Raw genomic sequence first — 14,258 nt, 5'->3', positions numbered from 1 at the left:
CAATTCACCATTCATTTTCCATTACATTTTTTGTCTGCTTTGTAGATGGTGTGTTATTTTCAAAATAAGTCATAGATGTACATTTTTACAGTCTAATCCCTTCACTCTGCTAACCTTATATTTATTACACAGGGCCTTTGTAGCAACATGGGTTCAACCCATTTTACTACATCCAGATATTTCACTTTTGATCACCTGTTTTTTTGGACCTTTAGTGTGGGTGAGACTCCGTAACTGAGTCCCACACACTGTAATTTCATGGCAACTGGAATGAGCATATTTACCGCCAGTGTCCGCCTGAGATAAAGCTGCTGCAGTGCTGCTAGTGCTAGGGCTGGTTGCACATGAATATGAGCACAGGCCTGTGTGCACTCGTGTAGGGCAGGCCCGGACAGGCCGTTGCGGGCACCGGGCAATCCCCCGGTGCGCCGCAAGGGTGGGGGGCGGTTTAGGGCCCTGGGGGCCGTTTTTGTTACAGGTCCGTTTAAAATCGGCCCTGTAACAAAATCGGCCGAAAACCGGCCCCAGCAAAGAGTTCGGTCGCACCCCCAGGGGGCCGGCCGAGCACTTTGCCAGGGCCAGTTTTGGTTCTCAGTCCGGCCCTGGTGTAGGGTGCATGTGTGAGACTTCCATCGTGCTCAACTTGGTAATTGCACATAGGAAGCCTGGCACAGAATGGTAACTGCGAGGGTAGGTGCCGACCTCGGCTTTATGATATTAGTAGACAATCATAGGTAAGTCATTTGGGTTTTCCGGAAAATCCGTAGTGTCACTGTGCTGTTTACATGAGGTAAAATCTGCCTTAAATTACAGTTTCACTCCACTTAGGGCTACATAGTCCAGCAAGGTGTCAAAATGGAGTGAAACGTGCATAGCAAGTTTGGATATGCATCTTAATAACATACATATACATCATATGGGTCATTCTGAACTGTCATATTTTGGTGGCTCAGATAAGAATCAGATTCCAGGCCTTTTGGTCCCCCAATGACCCAGGAGAAGTTCCCATCATTATTCAAAACACCCCCGAGTTGGAGCTTTTGAACTGCAGCTCAAGAGTGCAAGGACAACTATAGGTTATTAATAAGCTGCATTTTATGTGGCCTGAAGTGATATAAGAAGGACTTGGGCACATGGGATTTTGATTTACGATGCTTTATTCAAAATATTGTATTCACAATGATTGTTGTTGACCTCTATAGTGTTTGTTATTAATAACGAATGCCTTTGAATGTCATTGGGGTTAATGGTAAAACCTAGCATGGAGGTATTATTTTATATAGGGGGTTGACCCCTTGACAAATCCAATAGGCCTGCCATATATTCTAATGTGGTGACTCCTTCACAATATAAAAGGCATGTATTGCATCTGTGCTGAGCCTGTGGCAAAAGCTAGTCCAGTAGGCCTGCCTCATATAAAACAACTCCCACGATTGTTGTCATGTTGCATCTGGTATAGGGGGGGGGGGGAGGGTGTATTGTGATTCTAGGGGTCATGATCCACTAGGGGTCAAAGGTGGTGTAAGAGGTGACTAAAGGCATTCCAATCGACCTGATGTAAATATTTGTAAATAAATGGATAGTATTTAGTAGTGTGGGTGTAATGAATGTTCTTTTCCGTTTTCAAAGAAAAAGTACTGATTGGACGACATTGATTGAGTTTTGCAATTGCATGGCAGAGGATGAGGATTACAAGCCCACACTACGTAGGCCTTAGATTCCTCTGTTCTCTCATCTGAGAGAGCACCGTGCTGCGGTGGGTTCTTGGATCTGAGTAATGAGGCAAATGTGGCCCTATTACTTACGCAGGCTGACAACCTCCAAGACTAATAACCCTATTTATTAAAGCCACGAAGATATTTACAGATATTTTCTTTCCAATAATGTGCTATTACCACACATGGAGTCTTGCTTGCAGGCCACGGATTTCTACAAATATTTACCCTTCCTGCAACACATGAATTAACAGACGTTACTATGGACACATTCCAAATGCCGACCTCATTTTTACACTTTGTCCTTGAACATGACTCAAGCAAGCACTTCAAGCTCGAATGCTGTTTTAAAACTGTGAAAGTGTAATTTTGCCTGCACTCTGTTTTTCAGGTACTATATGGAAATCTATCTCCAGCAGCACTCCTATGATGCATCTGTTACTGTAGCATTACACAGCGAGAGGTCTTCTTACACTGAAAGTCAAACTATGGATGCTGTGAATGAAGCACAAGTCCTTGATTCCAGTTCTGCTACAAACCCGGAAAAACAGGTTTGTTCTTTCGGCGCCAGCTGCGTTTTAAAGCAATGTTTAACTTTCAGTAGAAGTGCAAATTAAAATCCAATCCAATTCCACGTAGGGTTCGTCTGCATAGGCTGCAAAATCCCATAGTCTCCCTTAAATCCGTGGTCCTTCAACATTTGTGAGATACACTAAATGAGCAAAGCAAGATTGGAGGTTCCAAGCTGGACCAGTTTTCTGCTATAAATACTGTGCAGACGCCTTTGACTGTTCACACTAAACATTGCCAACTTAGAAACAATACGGGGGACTTTCATGGAACCATCGCTGAGCTTTGGGTAAAACCACTTCAAAGCATTCCTGCATCATGAGGACTGTCCCCGAAATTTGGCAGTTTCTTTTGCAGTGACCGCAGGTGGACTTTGAAAGTGAGAGGGTGCCTCGTGGCACACTGAATTGCACTGCCCAAGTGATGCAAGTAAACTCGAACCAATGCAATTTGCTTCTTACTCTTTTGTTTGGGGCTTGGATCATAGATTTGTAGAGTGCTCGGCTACTGTGAGAGTGTCCCAGTGCTGAGGTAAGTAGCCATTGGGAGTATCACAACCACCTTATCCCTTGAGCAGATGGGTTTTCAACTGTCTGCAGAACAACTTTTTATCTAATATATATTTGAGGGGAAGGGGGAGCTGATTCTAATGTTTAGCTGCCAGAACCAAACAGGCGGAACTGCCCCACTTCTTTCGTTTGGTGAATGGGATGGTCAACAGTCTGTGAGCGCAAGGATCTTTTGGGGCGGTATAGGGTCATCTTGTCATGCAGGTATTTGGGACCTGTCTTCTAGAAAGATGAATGTGCCACCTTCAAGGTTTTAGAAATCACCCTTTTCTTTACTGGGAGCCTGAGCAACTGGTCAAGATAGTAGGAGAACGCGGAGTGTTTGGAAAGACTAAACAGGAGGCGGGCTGCCATGTTTTGTACCTTTTGCGGCCTCTGGATAAGGTATTCTGGGACTCCTAGGTACCAATATTTACATTGTCCAGCCTAAATCGGATCAGTGCCTGTACCACTGTTGTATGTGCTTCCCATGGCAGGAATCTGAGGAATTTCATTGGCATCCTTAGAATCGAGCATGTGGTTTTAAACACTGCTGAAGTCTGGGGTTTAAGGGATAACTGTGTGTCGAAAAATACCGCTAGGTTCCCTGCCACCTGAGCGGGTGGAGGGTGCAGTAAAGCTTGTTTGCCAGGCCGCTGACCATCCGGGAAGGGGGTCGATACCAAACAGTAGGACCTTAGGCTTCTTCAGGGTGGCATTGTAAGAAGTTAGGTGTAAGCCATTCCATCACAGCTAAAATCCAGGCCGCAACTTTGGCCTCCAACTCATTGTTGTTATAGGTCAGCAGAAGGTGGGTATGAACTAAAGCAGGGCCGGACTGGGAACCAAAACCGGTCCTGACAAAGTGCTCGGCCGGCTCCCCCGTGCCCCACTCGGGTGGGGGAGGAGGGGTGTGGGGGGGGAGGGGCGGTTGGAGGTGCCGCCGAGCTCTTTGCCGGGGCCGTTTTTCGGCCGATTTTGTTCCAGGGCCGATTTTGCAGCTATGCTGCAAAAACGGCCCTGTAACAAAAACGGCCCCCAGGGGCCCAAAACCAGCCTCCATCCATGCAGCGCACCGGGGGATTGCCCAGTGCCCGCTACGGCCAGTTTAGCCCTGAACTAAAGGAACCCAGTCAGCTAGAGCCTTCCCCTCCATCCCAATGTGGACTAGTTGGTGTAGCAAAATCGCATGCAAATTCATGTCAAATTCCACTGAGAGTTCTAACAAAATTAATCTAGCCATGTGGCCAGCTTCCAGCATGAATTTGATGAGTCCACAATGCTTTGCTCACCAGCTTCCCAAAAGACAGAACTAAGCTTGGCTAAGGATTCTCCCTTCCTCTCCCTTTCTCTCTCAGCTCCTCCCAATGCTACTGGCATAGCACAAAGGGATGTCTCCTACAGAATTGATGAGTGGCCCTTGAGATTCCCTTATGTCACAGAAATTCATAAATAGTATCCTGAATGCAGGGGCCATGAGGTGTGTGCCTCCCATCCACTGTGGTGCGCGGAATGTAGGGGCCTGTGTTACGCCCCTGCCCATAGACATTCTATGTTGGCCCCTGCAGCATCATAGGAAAGTGCCACCTCTAGTAGGCACTTAAGGAGAAAAGCTCTTCGAGGTTTGTGAGGTCCCTTCCCTTCAAAGTAGTCAGGTCCCAGGGATTACCACTGACATGACCTGAAGCTGCAATAACAGGAGAGAAGTGAAGGGCAGGAGCCACTTTGCTCAATAGAAGCTTTGAGCAGAGTCTAGTGGCTTCTTTTTTCATGAAGGGAGTAAGTGCACAATAACATATGATCCAACCAGAGGGCCTAGCTTTAGGGAAGCAGTTGACGTCAAGAGCACTAACTGGTTATTTAGAAGGCAGTAAAACAATGCCCTTATAAGGGAAGAGGTGTGGCGCCGCGGCCAGGGCGACTGACTCCGGAATCTGGGGATCACGGTTCGATCACCGGCGGCAGATTAGCCCAGCACCATGTGACTCTGGGCAATAGCTTGCTTAATCTTCCCGACGGCCCCCAGCGCCTAGAGACCCTTACGGGTGATTGTGCGCTTTACAAATGTGGATTATTATTATACAAGTCACTGGTGCAGCATATGAAGTAAAAATCCTTGAAGACAATCATTTGCTGAAACTAGACAGGGGACAGTCATCTATCCTCGTCCTGCTGGATTTATCTGCAGCATTCGACACCATCTCCTACAGCATTCTTGAACATCGGCTTTGGGAGATTGGTGTCAGGGGAAAGGCTTTACAGTGGCTCAAAAACTATCTAACCGATCGTACTACAATAGTACAGGTAGGACATACCAGCTCCTGTAGTAGATTAAAGCGATACAAAAGGGGATGATGGACGGAGCGTTTGAACAAATCAAACACTCACTCCCAGTCAACTGATCTGGGTTTAATCCATCACCATTCTTTAGCTCATTCCGCCACCCCAGTTCAGACATGGCCATATGCAAATCAGTCTGACCCTGTGCCTCATGGGAACAGTCCAGCCCGAACTGCCAAAGCCATGTCTTCCCTGGACCGGAAACAAGCATCCTGGGACCGGTTTCTGGCATTTCAGCTGACATCAGCCAGGCTAGCTTCAATCCAGTGGCAAAGTGAGCAAGGGACTCACGTCTGAGCATACCCTGCCAACTTAGGGCGAATAAAGCGATACAAAAGGGGGATGATGGACGAAGCGTTTGAACAAATCAAACACTCACCCCCAGTCAACTGATCTGGGTTTAATCCATCACCATTCTTTAGCTCACTCCGCCACCCCAGTTCAGACATGGACATATGCAAATCAGTCTGACCCTGTGCCTCATGGGAACAGTCCAGCCCGAACTGCCAAAGCCAGTCTTCCCTGGACCGCAAACAAGCATCCTGGGACCGGTTTCTGGCATTTCAGCCGTCATCAGCCAGGCTGGCTTGAATCCAGTGGAAAAGTGAGCAGGGGACTCATGTCTGAGCATGCCTGGCCAACTTAGGGCGAACAAAGCGATACGTGATTCCCGTGCACTCCATGCCACTGGAATTAATCTATCCGGGCTGATGAGGGCTGAAAGCCCGAAACCAGTCCTTGGATGCTTGTTTCCAGTCCAGGGAGGACCTGGCTTGGCAGTTCGGGCTGGACTGTTCCCATGGGGCACAGGGTCAAGACTGATTTGCATATGGCTGGGTTCAAACTGGAATGGCATGGTGAGAAAAAAACGATGGATTGAGGCCCAGATCTCTGTACTGGGGTGAATGTATGACATTGTTCTGCATTCTGTCCATCACCTGTTGTTTTTGCACCTGTAGTAGATTAGTCAGGATGGGAGTACCACAGGGCTCTATCTTGGGTCCCACACTCTACAACCTTTATGTGACCCCTCTGGCCAATGTGATAAGATCCTATGGATTTGATGTTGTGTCGTATGCTGACGACTCTCAGATCCTGGTCACTCTTGGTCCAGACCCATTGGAAACTAAGTCCCGTTTCAAAGATTGCATGTCTCAAATCGATAATTGGATGTGCACCAACCACTTGCAGTTGAATGGAGGAAAAACCGAGATAATGCTCTGTGGCAAGGCTTATGTGCATTGGTCACCTGATTGGTGGCCCTCAAGCCTCGGCCATTGTCCTACTCCAACTCAGTCGGTGCAAAATCTGCGCTTTCAAATGGACAACAAACTGTCAATGAAAGACCATGTTAATAAGACAGTTGGCTCCTGCTTTCGTGTCACGCATAGCCTGCGCAAGGTTTTTAAGTGGATTCCGACGGAGGCAAGAAAAACCTTAGTCCAAGGACTAATTATTTGTCGTATGGACTATGGGAATGCCCTGCTAGCTTCTACCAATGAAAACCTTCTCTCAAGGATGCAGCTTCTGCAGAACACAGCAGGTAGGCTGGTACTTAATCTCCCACCAAGATCTCCATCGGCACCCAGCTTAAAACTTCTACACTGGCTGCCTGTAAGAAAACGCATACGCTTTAAGATTCTTTGCTTGGCGAATAAGAATATGTACCTAAAATGTCCAGATTTTTGGGCCAAAAAGTTAAGCTGGTATCAACCTGGTAGAACTTTGAGATCCAGCAATCAAGCACTCCTCTCATCTCCCAGAATCCATACCACTACATGTGGAGGGAGATCTTTCTCGTTCATTGCTCCGTTTCTCTGGAACTAACTGCCTTCATATCTACGCACCACAAGTGATCATAACTGTTTTCGTAGGAATTTAAAGACATGGCTGTTTGACATCTGAATACACCAAATCTAGTTCTTCTCAGAGTCATCCACCAGCGCCATGAGACTTTCGAGTGATATATGTGCTTAATAAATATTCTATGATTTGATTTGATTTGCATTCATCATGATTAGTTAAATTAGTTACATTTGTGAAAACTACAGCTTGCCATTTTATGCTCGAGATGACTACCAGAGGCCGAAGACAGGCCTTGTTGATGTGGTGCATGACCAATCCTCATTAGTGCTATTGATGTGCCTGAACTGGGACAACTCTATGAATCTGTTGTCTTGTTATGTGCATGATAGTGAGAGCATTCTGTTCAATCTTTTCTTATTCCATGTGCTATTTGGAATAAATATGTGTAACTGTTGGATATAGAGTGCAACACCTGATAGGTCCAAAATACGGGTTATTAGAAGTATGTTGGATGCCTGTGGCAAGGGCTCTCTGTAAAATTCTTATTGTGGGTTTCCATTTTGGGTGATGACGATAGTAAGGGGAAAAATAACTATTCCTCAAAAACAGACTTCCTTCACACATTGTGGGCGGTGATGCCCCAGTAGGAAAAATTATTTACAACAAGGGGTGGTGATGGACAGAGTCTCTGAATTAAGCAGAGTACTCTCACCCAGTCAAGAGATCAGGGCTAGATCCAACACCGTTTTTTAGCTCATTGCACCATCCCAGTTTCAGAACCTGGCTGTATGCAAATTAGTCTGTCCCTGGCCCAGTGCATCATGGGAACAGGGCAGACCAGACTACAAAAGCCAATTCTTACACTGGGAAGGAAACAAGCTTCCGGGGACCGGTTTCTGCCATTTCAGGCGTCTTCGGCCCGGCTTGCTTGAATCCTGATGGTGCAATGAGCAAGGGACTCACATCTGAGTATACCCTTCCACGCTTAGGGTGGACAAAATTATTTACAACAAGGGGTGGTGATGGACAGAGTCTCTGAATTAAGCAGAGTACTCTCACCCAGTCAAGAGATCAGGGCTAGATCCAACACCGTTTTTTAGCTCATTGCACCATCCCAGTTTCAGAACCTGGCTGTATGCAAATTAGTCTGTCCCTGGCCCAGTGCATCATGGGAACAGGGCAGACCAGACTACAAAAGCCAATTCTTACACTGGGAAGGAAACAAGCTTCCGGGGACCGGTTTCTGCCATTTCAGGCGTCTTCGGCCCGGCTTGCTTGAATCCTGATGGTGCAATGAGCAAGGGACTCACATCTGAGTATACCCTTCCACGCTTAGGGTGGACAAAATTATTTACAACAAGGGGTGGTGATGGACAGAGTCTCTGAATTAAGCAGAGTACTCTCACCCAGTCAAGAGATCAGGGCTAGATCCAACACCGTTTTTTAGCTCATTGCACCATCCCAGTTTCAGAACCTGGCTGTATGCAAATTAGTCTGTCCCTGGCCCAGTGCATCATGGGAACAGGGCAGACCAGACTACAAAAGCCAATTCTTACACTGGGAAGGAAACAAGCTTCCGGGGACCGGTTTCTGCCATTTCAGGCGTCTTCGGCCCGGCTTGCTTGAATCCTGATGGTGCAATGAGCAAGGGACTCACATCTGAGTATACCCTTCCACGCTTAGGGTGGACAAAATTATTTACAACTATAGGTGTGGCAGGGTATACTCAGACATGAGTCCCTTGCTCACTGCTCCATCAGGATTCAAGCAAGCCGGGCCGACGAGGCTGAAATGCCAGAAACCGGTCCCCGGTAGCTTGTCTCCTTTCTGGTGAAGAATTGGCTTGGTAGTTTGGTCTGCCCTGTTCCCATGATGCACTGGGCCAGGGACAGACTAATTTGCATATAGCCAGGTTCTGAGCTGGGATGGGGCAGTGAGCTAAATAACGGTGATGGATCAAGCCCTGATCTTTGGACTGGGTAAGAGTGGTCTGCTTAATTCAGACACTCTGTTCATCACCACCCCCTTTTCTGAACCAGTAGGAAAAAGGCACGTAGCAAGACACACATTGTTTGTATGTGCATGCATCACAGCCATCTATGATGAAGGTTCTTACATTTTTTAAACTCCATTACAAGATGTCCACCATGGGTGCATGCAAATACACAACTGCCATCATGTAATGTTTCTTATTTTCTGGAGTTCTCTTACAAGATGTTCAGAGGCAGTAATGTGGTTACAGAACAATAGAAGGGTTACCGCATAGGTCTATTTAAAACCCCATGGAGCCTCCACTGTAAAGTCAAGCTTTCAAGACAGTCTATACAGACAATGGAAACTTAAAAATATTCCAACAGTCAATGGCTAAATGGAGGTTCCTAAAAAGTATACTCTTCTGAACTGTAATTGCCTATTTATGTAAATTGGCAACATGAGGTCTTCAAAAGACAGATGTATGTGAGACCTAAATAGTACTATTTCACAAAGGTGCCTGCCATTGATGCCTTTGCAAATTCTTTTGCAAAACTGTTGAGTGGTCATCATGGATGTGGGGACTCGAGCTGTCTAAATAAGAATGCCGCTTTCCCAGTTACTCAGTAGCAGGGACACAGAACACAAGCCACCACACCTGGCCAAAGGCCCTGACATGATGCACGTAATTCTTAGCATATGGGGTGCATCCATAGGAACATGTTGGTACTGGTATTTGAGGTAATTCTTACTATAAGATTTCCTGTACTCATTATATAGAGGGTATCAATGGCAAAATTCTGACCCTTGTATACCCGAGGGAATTTTTAGAGGTACGCATGGATGTGTCTGAAGCATCCATGGTACATTTCTGGCACTGTCATATTGAATGTACTACTTGTCATAATGGGCACACCCATAAAAAATTATGACTTTGGTATAGTGGAAGTCATTTCTGACTTAAGACATTTGAAAAAAAACAAGATCTACTCCTAGAAAAGGCCAGTCTTCCCTGGTGCACCATGAAAGTACTGGAACATTTCATAAATGGCCATAAGGGTCTGCGGCGTTTTTAGCAAATTTGATCCCAAAAGTTTTTTTTTAAATCAATGGAGGAGTGTAGTCTATCTTAAATCACCTACAAAAAATCTGTTAACTTGTTTTGCTTGCTGGAATTTGGGGAAAGTATCACACCCAACCACTTACATAGATCTTTTTCCTCATATAATGGGTATGAGGTTAGCACTCCCCCCATATCTGTAAATGCTTGTCCTGCCCCTTTGCTGGGAGCAGGACAGGCTTTAGTGCGGTGCAACTGTGCAGCTGCACCTGGCGTTGACACTGGTGTGGTGTGCTGTATTTAAAAATAATATTTGGTTTAAAAGCACATGAACTTCCTTGTGCAACAGGTAGTTTTAAGGCAACAATAAAAATATCAAGATAACTCTAGTGATTTATGTTCCTACTAGCGAGATTCGGAATTTTGTCTAGTTGCAGTTTTGGCTCATCGTAAAGTAGCACGGAGGGCTAATGTCCCTGCTGCAATTAACGTGTACCATGAGGATCACAGAACTAAGTGACCGTGTGCTATGAATAGCACTATAAAAAACTGAAATGTACGTCAGAGAGAGACTATGGAGAGATGAGGTGCACTGTTGCAGAGTGTTAGTGAAGGAATATATTGAGAAGGAGGATATGGGGGAGGAAAGCGTTGAAAAAGACTGTTGTAACGGCCGCCACCAGTGCTTGAGCTAGCCCTGGCTGGGAGTCTTAGCCCCCCTGAAGTTCTGGTCTAGTTGCACCCCTGCTTTTTGTGTGTTGGTGTGCAAGAGGGGTTTTGGAAAGAAGGGATAGACAAAATTAAAGATCTGGATAATGTGCCAGGGGGGCAAAATAATTTTACATATTCATAGCTAATATCAGGAGGTTGAGACTGCATCCATAAATCAACAGAAGAAATGCATGCCGGGAAGGCCATGGTGAAAATCTTCAGGGACATAAATGCTGAGACATTTGTTCCAAAATAATTACAGAAACACAGAAAGAGGTGAACGGAGCTGTGTTTGTAACAGGTGCAGCGCCGACCAATAACCGGTCAATGCAGTGTGAAATTTATTCAGAAACGCAGAGAAAGAGACAAGAGAGAAATAGTTAAAAGACTGAAGAAACCGAAGGCGGGAAAATAATGGGGACGGGATACAGAATACATTTTCTCTAACCCTGGAGGAGATAAACCAAAGTGGGACGATGAGGGCTTATTGATGACTTCTGTTAATATTTGTTGTTTAGGTCATAACCTTGAGGAACTGGACGGAATCCAACACCACCACTGCCGAAGTTCAGACGATCACAGTTGCGTGCGGTGACTCGTGCTCCTCGCTCTCCTTCGCACTTGTCTACAATATGGAACAAACAGGTGTGTGCTTCAAGTGAATCATGGAAATTAGCAACTTTGTTTCTAAATTATGAAGAGGATCTCACAAGGTTACTGTATAATTTCCTTAATGCATTCTGCATAATGTTGACAACACAATGTCCAGTGCAGACTGCACCTGTTCATTATACTTTCTTAACGCTGGTCTTCTGTGATAAGCCCGAAAGTGTTTTGTAAAACTATTTGTGCTAATAGCCATTCTTTTGGATGTCTCGGCTGGCAAGAATTGTTCTCCCCAGATGTTCGTGGTCCAGGGAACGTCGGGAGGGGGGTATCAAAGCACTTAAGATATATGATTCATATGTTTTTTTTCGTCTGCCAAACTCCTTCCCTTTACAACCGTAGATCTGTAAAAAAGCGGCCAAATACGGCCTTGATGTGATAGTTTGAAAACCAGGAAAGTATGGATTAGAAGTTGCTAGAAATATCGAGGGTTGTTTGCCACGTGGAGGAAGAAACTTCTTAGAGCACAGATCGCGTTACTTTGAAGAACAACCTGGTTGTGTAGTTGATAAAGGGTTATTAAGAGAAGTGTGGCTCACTGGTTAGAGGAGGCAGACCTGGAAGCAGAGGTCAGCCCGGGACCAGGGTTCAATTCCCGGCTCGGCGGGGTCTTGAGTCCAAAAATGTCCACGGACTCGACACTTCTCGCTCCGGTGCCTACTCGATTCACAGGTTCACACTCTGCGACTCTGGGCAATAGCTTGCTTAATCTCCACAACGGCCCCTCGCGGCGGGATGCCTGGCTTTCACCTTGCGGATACCCTGCCGGGGTTATCTCACAGGGGAATACCAGGACGGGTTCCCTAAGCAAGCGCCTTGAGACCCCTGGGTGAAACGTGCGCTATATAAATTCCTGTACATTTACATTAATTATTTTCTACAAGTCATCTAATGTTGCATTTGTGCCCTGCAGCTCCTCTGTCAGCTGATGCTTCAAGTCTTCAAGTGCAGGCTGCTTTGAATGCCCTGTGGTCAATAAAACCCGATACAGTAGAAGTCACAAGATCTGATGACAGCGAAGTGCACAACTACACCGTGACGTTCAACTCACTGCGAGGTATGCCACATACACCACGCTCACAGGTTCACATGGCTGCGGATGGGGCCTTCAAAGGTGTCGAGATCCCTCATTCTGCTCCCACATCACAGAATAATCTGCATATGTGGACTCATTATCAGTAAAGGTCCTGTTTTAGGTTTGGTGCGTCCTCATGCCTCCTTTGCTCATCCACTCGCAGTGTTGTTGGGTACATTGTGCGTTCCTGCAGGTGCATTGTATTTAGTTTTTTAGAGCTTCCTTTCTATGATGTAGGGATTTTTTACTTTTGGTTGTGACCGTATGGAATCAATGGGCCAGTTTCTATAGGCTGCATTGATTCCTTTTTGTTAGTCCTCCTTGCAGTCCCTTCTCTGATGTTGGTGTGCCTGATGTATTTCTTTTTTTTGTTCATCTTCCAAGTAGTCTTCCAAGTGTTTGACCTGTACCTTAGCAAATGAGTTCTGCATGGGAAATGTTCGATCCTGGTTTATTATCGTCCAAGTACATAGCAATGTTTGGGTTCATTCTTACATACTGTAAATTGCATGTTCTTTCTAGGATATGCATAACATATTTTAAAACAGGTGTTATATTTGTTTGTATATGGCCTTTGTTTTTAAACCGCCAGCTGTAGGACTTGTCACTTATGTGATCTTGTCTACAGTCATTTTCTGCGACTGCCTTTTTCTTCAGTTAAATAGTTCCCTGTTAGGTTATTATGTAAAATGATGTGACCCTCACTCTGCACACGAGCAATGGGAAGCATTACCCCCGGTGAGCTCTGGTCGAATACATGTCCTTGCCTCTGGCTTGGTCCTGAGCCCACCATCCTGTGGACATTGACCACTGTGCATAGCCATGTGCAGCTGGCCCATTCTGCGTCTTCAAACCACAAAATCACAAGTCCACAGACCAACTGTGCTTCTTCTTTAGAAGTATGCAGTAGGAACTGGGCACCTAGTGTGGCCCTGGACGACACTCTGTGCCTAGCGCGCAATACTACAGATCCTGATCAGTGTTGACCCCATGAGAGATCCTAACAGTGATGTCACCATTGTCGTCACATCAGTGGTCATCACTAATGTCATGTGAGTGTATGAGCAGCACAAGGTGGTGACATGAGGTATGGTTAATGCAAATTACTATAACTAGAGAAAATCAGTGTTTTATAGGTATGACAGTGTCACCTTAACATCACAATACCTGTATTTAAGTGAATTTCTGACGTTTTTGTATTCAAACTATTATTTAACCTTATGTTTCACAGTGATATTTATAAATGATGCCCCCATACAACCCTACTGTGTCCTGCATGACCTTCAGCTGTGTGCTGCAGTCTCTGTGTCCATGACCTGACCTGACCAAAACCACATGTGCATGACCTTTTAGGCTGAATGCAGAGTGTGGACTTTCACAATGCACATCAAGCTCAGTACACAAGTCCTGTTCAAGGGCCAGGCCCTTTGCCCAGGCCCCATCCCACCAGTAAACTTCTGTGCAGCCATGTGACAGTGTACAGTGATGCCTGGATAAAAGGTCTGGCCTACAGACAAACCCTGTACCAACTACTGTGCCACTGAAATCAGCAGTGCGTAGCCTTTATCTCTTCCCAGTGGGTTGTGCGCCACATCCCAGTTCAACAGCTAATCACAGACTTTGGCTTTCAAGTGATCCCCAAACGTAGCCATACCCTAGGCGCGATCTGACCAAACCCAGCTGTGCACGGCCTTTGGTCTTGCACAGTGTGCCTCAGCATAAGGTCTGGAGTATGATCACACTGTGCCTACCTTGGGTCTTAATCAAACTAGTGATGCCCTGCACCCAAACAATGA

The 14,258-nt window shown here is 45.9% G+C and overlaps 1 protein-coding gene across 1 annotated transcript in view; it reads left to right on the top strand.

Annotated features, from left to right (window-relative positions):
- The window catches only part of PKHD1L1 (PKHD1 like 1), a 466,042-nt gene that overhangs the window by 49,068 nt on the left and 402,716 nt on the right, over window positions 1-14,258 (top strand). The window contains exons 10-12 of the mRNA XM_078686145.1: window positions 2,107-2,266; window positions 11,240-11,366; window positions 12,301-12,444. Of these exons, the coding sequence (XP_078542271.1) occupies window positions 2,107-2,266; window positions 11,240-11,366; window positions 12,301-12,444 (431 nt within the window). The remainder of the gene's footprint in view (window positions 1-2,106; window positions 2,267-11,239; window positions 11,367-12,300; window positions 12,445-14,258) is intronic.

Source organism: Lissotriton helveticus, chromosome 4_1 (assembly GCF_964261635.1).
Source record: "Lissotriton helveticus chromosome 4_1, aLisHel1.1, whole genome shotgun sequence".
In the NCBI taxonomy this organism is placed as follows: Eukaryota; Metazoa; Chordata; class Amphibia; order Caudata; family Salamandridae; genus Lissotriton; species Lissotriton helveticus.
Note: the sequence above shows the minus strand (reverse complement) of the source record. Positions and strands in the feature narration are given on the sequence as shown.